This window comes from Melanotaenia boesemani, chromosome 6 (genome assembly GCF_017639745.1).
Source record: "Melanotaenia boesemani isolate fMelBoe1 chromosome 6, fMelBoe1.pri, whole genome shotgun sequence".
Lineage (NCBI taxonomy): Eukaryota > Metazoa > Chordata > Actinopteri > Atheriniformes > Melanotaeniidae > Melanotaenia > Melanotaenia boesemani.
In genome coordinates this window covers 30,815,132-30,822,727 of record NC_055687.1, presented here as the reverse complement: position 1 = coordinate 30,822,727, position 7,596 = coordinate 30,815,132, and the positions used below count along the sequence as shown (strand labels likewise).

The 7,596-nt window shown below is 43.0% G+C and overlaps 1 protein-coding gene across 1 annotated transcript; it reads left to right on the top strand.

Moving 5' to 3' along the window:
- The first annotated feature begins 3,391 nt into the window (after nucleotides 1-3,391).
- Nucleotides 3,392-6,015, top strand: tent5aa (terminal nucleotidyltransferase 5Aa). The gene is made up of 2 exons (XM_041989063.1): nucleotides 3,392-4,668; nucleotides 5,119-6,015. The coding sequence occupies exons 1-2, from the start codon at nucleotides 4,243-4,245 to the stop codon at nucleotides 5,896-5,898; spliced, it is 1,206 nt and encodes a 401-aa protein (XP_041844997.1). The 5' UTR covers nucleotides 3,392-4,242; the 3' UTR covers nucleotides 5,899-6,015.
- The last annotated feature ends 1,581 nt before the right edge of the window (nucleotides 6,016-7,596 follow it).

Below are 7,596 nucleotides of genomic sequence, written 5' to 3'. Positions count from 1 at the left end.
ATGGCCAAGACTAGAGAACTGTCCAAGGTCACCAGGGACAAAATTGTAGACCTGCACAAGGCTGGGATGAGCTAATCTACAACAGGCAAGCAGCTTGGCGAGAAGAGATCAACTGCTGGGGCAGTTATTAGAAAATGGAAGAAATACAAGATCACTGACAATCTCCCTCGATCTGGGGCCCCATACAAGATCTCACCTCGTGGGGTATGAATGATCTTGAGAATGGTGAGGAATCAGCCCAGAACTACACGTGGGGAACTGGTCAATGACCTGAAGAGAGCGGGGACCAAAGTCACAAAGGTTAGTCTTAGTAACGCTCTACGTCGTCATGGATTAAAATCCTGCAACGCCTGAAGGGTCCCCCTGCTTAAGCCAGCACGTGTCCAGGCCCGTCTAAAGTTTGCCAGTGACCATCTGGATGATCCAGAGGAGGATTGTCATTATGTTAGCCAAACAAAAGCAACATCCATGTGCCAACAGGTCAGGTTCTGCCTCTGCAGACCTAAGGACAGACTTCTAGTCCTCGTTCCCGTGTTTTTTTTATAGGTTCACAGGTCAGATTCATTCTGGCTTTAATGTACAGCTGCATGAGCAGTGGAATTTTCCTTGGATGATCATCTTGAGGCCCAAACCGATGAAGAACACACCCAACAGTCCTCCTCAAAATATTCTTTCCAGGTTCATCTTTGCAGAGATCTGGGAGTCTTGCCTTTTAAAGTGATATTCCTTTTCAAATACTAAGACAGCTTTCTCTGGTGAACATGGATGCTATTGTTTCTTCCTCAGTATTTTCTTTTTTTTATAATAATTTCCAGTTATGTATATAATTGCAGCCTCCTCCTTTGTTGTGGGTCTTTGCCCTGAGATCTGGGCTCATTTCTTCTTTTTGTAATGAAAAAATTGTTTTAAAGAAGAATAAAAGAGTAGTGACTTTCAATCTGAAGCACTGAGCCATTCAAATTAGACTGGATGCAGGTGTGATTTGAAAACGCATGATGTTCTATTTGATATGATTTCTTGAAGAATTCACATAGAGCAGTAACTGTTTTGACAACCAGAACAAATACCACAACCTTGAACATATTTTTTAAATAAAACTGTACCCAGTGAGTCCCTTTTCATTTCAATGCTGCAAGTTTTACTTTATCTTGTAAGAATGATGTGACTACTGGACATAATTTAGGACATAGTTCTTTATCTCCTTTATTTTTTCATTTTAAGGGGGACGCAATAAGACAAACAGTCATGTTTCTGCGGTGATGTGTGGAGCTGCAGGAACTCATCTCATAACCTGAATAACTGAGCTACTGTTGTCATGTTATTTAATACATTTATTTAAATTTCAAAACATTTGCAGGAGTCTTAACTATTTTTGGTGCATTTATATATTAAAGCCAATATTTTTTTGTATGATTAATCTCATGTTTTGCTGGAATCACCCATCTGAACATATTTTGCATCATTGACCAGTTTAACATGATAAAGCCTTTGTGCTTTTTTTTTTTTCTTTTTTTTTATAAAAGAACCAGTACAGTAGAAACCCTGGAGACAAGATTGGTGAATTAGTGATTAGTGAATTTATATTGTAAACAAAAATCTTAATGCATATTTTAAATCCAGCAACAGTAAAAATACAAAATGATCTGTTTATATTAGATGCTGGAGTGATCAAAGTGATGGCCCATCTCAGGACACATACCAGGCCTGAGGGGATTAAAAAACCTCAAACTTCATGGTAGATAAATCCAACTCATGCAAATAACTGGAAGACAAACACAACAACTCTCTCCTTTTCTCTCTCTCTCTGCCTCTTTTTTTCATTGGACTGATCTGCCCAGAAAATTGCTAACAGACCCAGGAGGCAAACTTTGTCTGATTGTAAAAGATTCCTTTATGAGGAATAGAAAAAAAGAATAACCTTCTTTATACATCAGAGCCTGCAGGGTGGGGAGATAGTTTGGAATTTCTTTCTTTTTTTATTTTTTAATCATTACACAGAAAAAGACACAAAAAAGAGAAGGTTTAAATATTTATTTTGAATATCAGCTTCTACTAGATGGCCTGACATAAAAATATGTTGCATCTCCCCAAAATGTGATCCATCCATTTCATGATGAGTCGTATTGATATAAAACCTCCCATCAGCAGGGCTCTGTGTTCTGTAGGTTTATGCCTGCTGTTTGTCTTTGACAGCAGCTTTCATTTTGCTTCAAGTGGCTGCATTGTGCATGGCTTTGGGACCGGGTCCAATCCCTAGCAACTGTCCCTCCACACCTGGGAAACACATCAACGAGGCTCCTTTCAGTTCACTTAACGGACTAATAGTTCCATGTACATTTCCAGATGTGAGATTCACTTTCAGAAACCTGCATTCAACCTGTCACACACATGCCAAAGCAAAGTGTGAAAACAAATGCTAAATAGAATAAATGAATGCCGGGGGAAAGCACTTCAAGACTACTCAGCTATACATCAAAAATATCTTTTTCCTCCTCATCTGAAAGTCTTTATGATAAACTGCTCTATGTAATGATTGTAAACAGACTAAGTAGCTGCGTGTGTCTCTTCCTGCAGAGCCAGCGATGCTGTGCAGAGGCAGGGCTCCTGCGTGGGGCTTAACATGGCACAGCAGAATAAATGGGATAAGCAGGACTTACAGATACAGGTGGCTGCGGTGATGCAGCTCTTCACTCCACCTGACGGAGTACCCGCGATTGTAGGTTCTATCCATCCCTGATGCCTCTGTGCACAGGTTTTGGCCTCCATTTCTATCTTACCCTTGGCCTTCTCACATGCTGCATGATTAAGTTAACCTTCTGGAGACTTTTAAATATTTCTGAGGGACACGAGGCATAAAATATTATAGTTACTGAAAAACCTTTCACAGATCTTGCTGCTTGTCCAACAGGTGTTTGCAAAGTTCAGGGCAGACCTGAAACCTGAAAGTAGTCTCAGGATGTCCATCTTATATTACCTGTTGGTCTATAACCAGATGAAGATGTGACACATTGGAAAAAAGAGCTTAACAGTATAACTTCAAAACCAAAAACAGCCTACAGAGGGCGACATTGCAACGTGACATGCGCTTTGGAAGCACAGAACAGCATCTTGCCCAGAACGCGTCAGAATTTTGGATTCACTGGCGATTTCTTTTTGTCATTTTTGGATTTGGATAACAGTCATATTACCCACTAGAAAAAATGTGTAAAATTCTAGATTATTGTAGTTGTATTTACTATAATAAAACGAAAAAAGAGTTTTATGCAAACACTAAGTACGTCGGATTAAAAGCAGTTTAGGAAAATGATGAAGGCAGGCTCTGGAGCTCTTGTTTACGGTATTATGTTGAGCAGTGTGAGCAGTGAGCAGCAGTCTGACAGGCAGGAGTGGGGGCGGGGTGGAAATCCAGCTGACATCCCCAGACTATCCAGATCTAACTGTTGCAGAGCGATGCTGCGCGTTAAGTGGACAGGTAACAGTTAACTTCTCCACAACCCGAGGGGGAAAAACGTTGAACTAAAACAGAGTCCAGGAAAACAAGCTGCGACGCTGGGAGCCCACGCAAGTTTATTAACGGGATTATTCCCCCCTTACAGCAGGGAGAGATTCGAGATAGAAGCTGTGCGTAAAAATCCAAAGATTCCTCAGAGGGGGTTGACCATCGGATGGAGGATTATGCCAAAAGTGCTGCGTTTTGAGGAGCAGCGTATTCATGCAAATTCATAAAATCATAGGCGTGCCCTTGGGCGATGGAGTCACAGCCGGAAAAGCAAACCCCCCTCCTGGATCATCAGCAACCTTCAAAGACTGTGATGCACGGCGTGCGGACACATTGACAGCGACACTGGGGCTAAAGTTTTAAAGGCGCAAAAGAGAGAGAAGAAGAGAAAGTTAGGGTTTATTCTTCCGTCGACTGTCTGTAGTTCTTCCTCAACTCAGTCACCAGCTCCACAGCGGCGCCCTAGGATCTCCGACTAAAGACTTGCTGTGCAGCCTGAAACGCACTGCAACTGCCCTTACCACCAGCCTTTGGTCTTAAATATTTCAAATAATATATTTTCTAAATGTTTACACTCGCTTCGGACCATTTTAAACAGTCAGAGTCATAATCCAGATGAAGTTACCGTCATCTCTTTTTATAGTATTTGTAAGTCAAGACGAGACCACTGACTTGTCTCAATATTAAAAAAAACAAAAACTTTTCTAAATCGTATTTAAATTACTGAGGACTTTTCCCCCACCATGTCAGAGGACGACAGCAGCTCCAACACCAGCTGTGTGTCTGACACAGACGCCAGCAACATTAGTGTCCTCAGCTGGGAGCAAGTGCAGCGACTGGACGCCATTCTGACGGAGACCATTCCGATCCACGGCCGGGGAAACTTCCCCACTCTGGAGATGCAGCCGCGACAGATCGTCAAAGTGGTGCGGAGTCGGATGGAGGAGAAACAGATCCACGTCCGGGACGTTCGGTTAAACGGCTCTGCGGCCAGCCACATTCTGCACGAGGACAGTGGACTGGGCTACAAGGACCTGGACCTCATATTTTGCGCAGACATGAAAGGTGAAAGTGATTTCCAGACTGTGAAGGACATAGTTTTGGACTGTCTCCTGGATTTTTTACCCAACTGTGTGAATAAAGAGAAAATAACCCCGTTGACTTTAAAGGTACACTCACCCTCACATGTTTACACACTCCCCTCCTGCTTCAGCAGTTTACTTTTACATTTAAGATATAAGATTTTAATGCATTTGTTCCTGCTCGATTTAACCACCTTTTATGTGTAGCTGAAAGTGGAATTAGATTAGTTAAGTGATAGTAAAAATGCTATTTTTCAGTGTTTAAGAGGATTAAGTTAAACCAATTTAGAAGGGATCAGTCACAGGTCGCACATAGGTATATTCAAATTCTGTTTTTAGGCTGTTGTATTAGATGTATAAATAAAAACGTAAATATCCCATGTAGGTACACAAAGAAAATAAATCTTAGTTAAACAATTCAAAATTAGGTCTAAAAATGCATGTCAGCACTAGTGATGACACCTTTAAGACTGCTTATTCAATGTTAATGCTCTTTTTTTCTTCCCCTATCTCTCTCACACACATACACACATACAGGAGGCCTATGTGCAAAAGATGGTAAAGGTGTGCAACGACTCTGACCGCTGGAGCCTCATCTCCCTCTCCAATAACCGGGGGAAGAATGTGGAGCTGAAGTTTGTGGACTCCCTTCGGCGGCAGTTTGAATTTAGCGTGGACTCCTTTCAGATCAAACTGGACTCCCTACTGCTCTTCTATGAGTGCTCAGAGAACCCCATGGCTGAGACCTTCCACCCCACCATCATGGGCGAGAGTGTCTACGGGGACTTCGGCGAAGCCCTGGACCACCTACGTCACAAGATCATCTGCACTCGGAACCCAGAGGAGATCCGGGGTGGAGGTCTCCTCAAGTATTGTCACCTGCTGGTGAGGGGTTTCCGGGCTGCGTCAGAGTCAGAAATGAAGTCCCTGCAGCGCTACATGTGCTCACGCTTCTTCATTGACTTCCCTGATATTGGTGAGCAGCAGCGTAAGCTGGAGTCCTACCTTCAGAACCACTTTGTTGGCCTGGAAGACCGCAAGTACGACTACCTGATGACCCTCCACGGAGTTGTCAATGAGAGCACGGTGTGTCTGATGGGACATGAGAGGCGGCAGACCTTAGGGCTCATAGCCATGCTGGCAGTTCGCGTTCTTGCCGAGCAGAATGTCATCCCCAACGTGGCTAACGTCACATGTTACTACCAACCTGCTCCTTATGTGGCAGATGGCAACTTCAGTAACTACTACATAGCCCAGGTACAGCCGGTGTTTGCTTGCCAGCAGCCTGCGTACTCCACCTGGCTGCCGTGTAACTGAGTCAGCCTCACAGAATGGAAGAGGATGAGAGTCTCAATTATAAAAAAAAAAAGAAAAGAAAAAGAAAAAAGAAAAATAGCAAGCGTGAGCGCAACAGTTGTGCCCACATACCTGGCCCCTGCATTACAGCTGACAGACAAAGGAGTCCTCTGTTTGGTGTTTTGCATCAAAGCTTCTATTTTAGGTCATACATTTAGTATGAGTGCTAAATTCAAAATAGCTGGCTTTCACCATAAACGCGAGTTTCAAGGATGAATATCTCACTTTTTTTTTTTTTACACCAACCTCACCTGATCCTGCCCAGGCCACCTCGGTTCGGAAAGAGACTTAACTGGGGCAGCTTGGAAGCATGAGCTGAATGCAGACTTTGTGAATGTGAGCAGCAGAACTGTCTCTGAGACTGATTGAATCTGTCACCAACTGATTAGCCAGCATGTTACTGCTGCCGACCAAACGGCTGCATCAGTGTCCTGCAGTTGACAGCTACTACAGCGCAGCTTTCACACACATACATAAACACACACCCTGGATGAAATTAAAGGTGTGTTCGGGGCTCCAGAATGAGCACCCTGCATTTTGCTTTACATCAGCTGAACCGAGGCAAGATTCCTTTAGTTTGGGTATCAACCTGGCATCTCTGCCTTGCATTTGAATATAATTCTGGTTGTTTACAGACCAAAGATATTTTTTTGGATTGTTTCTAACATTCAAACCCAATTTTGATGGGGGATAAATAAACAGAATATAAAGCTATTGTAATGTCTCTTTGTATATGTAAGCATATGTGTGTTTATAAGTGCCTACTGCCTCTTAGCAGGCAGGGAAAATGATGAGCAGGCCATGTGACCCCCCCACCTGTCTGTAGTTGGACACAAGACAGTAGCACCCCAAAGGCTTGTGAATGTATATGCGAAATCATGCACAGTCACGGTGCTGGGATGAAAAAGAGCACCATGTGTTGGTTTGGATTTTGCATTAAAGTATCAGTTGAATGCGTGATTGATCTGTATTTGCAATGTTTACATTCTTCATGTGAAATATTTGGAAATTCAAAATGTTATCCTCTCCAAGTGATGTCCCATTTGAGTACTGTTGTAGCTGTTATGAGAGGGAGTAGATTAGCATTTTCAGATCATCAGCAACAAAGAAAGAATAAATATTTCCTGTATATTTTGTATAGTGGTGCTGCTCTTTTCCTCATCCAAGAAATATAGATAAGAGACATAGAGAGGAAAGAATGCGTTGAAAGAAAAGGTCTGACAGAGAGCTGCTGTGCGTTGTCTCCATGCTTCATCCTGCAGTAGTAGGATATTTGCAGACACCTCAGATGATGAGACACTGTTTGCTGTAGCACCCTAGCAGGGAATTCCTCAGCTGCTGCCGAAGAGCTTGAACTTAGCCGGGGTTGGGTCTGCACGTTACGTTCAGAAATTGTAGTGCCAAACACTTTGGTGACCCAGCTGAGTGCCCTAGATTTTTATAAGGACATTTGCTGATTTAGATGCTCTGATATATAAGACAGAAAGAGAAAGAGCAAAAGAGAGAGGAAAGGAAAGTGGCGAAAAGCCAGAGTGGAGTGTGATCAGTCTGGAGAGATGGGTGCAGCTGGTGATGGGGTTTGTCTCTCTGGGGCTATCAGGCCTGACATCACAGTCTCTCTCTGTTCAGGTGAGATTATAGCTTGTTGCAGCTTGCCCT

What these genes read in the sequence shown, in the direction of transcription:
- tent5aa (XM_041989063.1), top strand. Translation starts at nt 4,243, where the DNA reads ATGTCAGAGGACGACAGCAGCTCCAACACCAGCTGTGTGTCTGACACA. An exon ending in TAACCCCGTTGACTTTAAAG is followed by an intron (nt 4,669 to 5,118) that starts GTACACTCACCC and finishes ACACACATACAG; the next exon opens with GAGGCCTATGTGCAAAAGAT.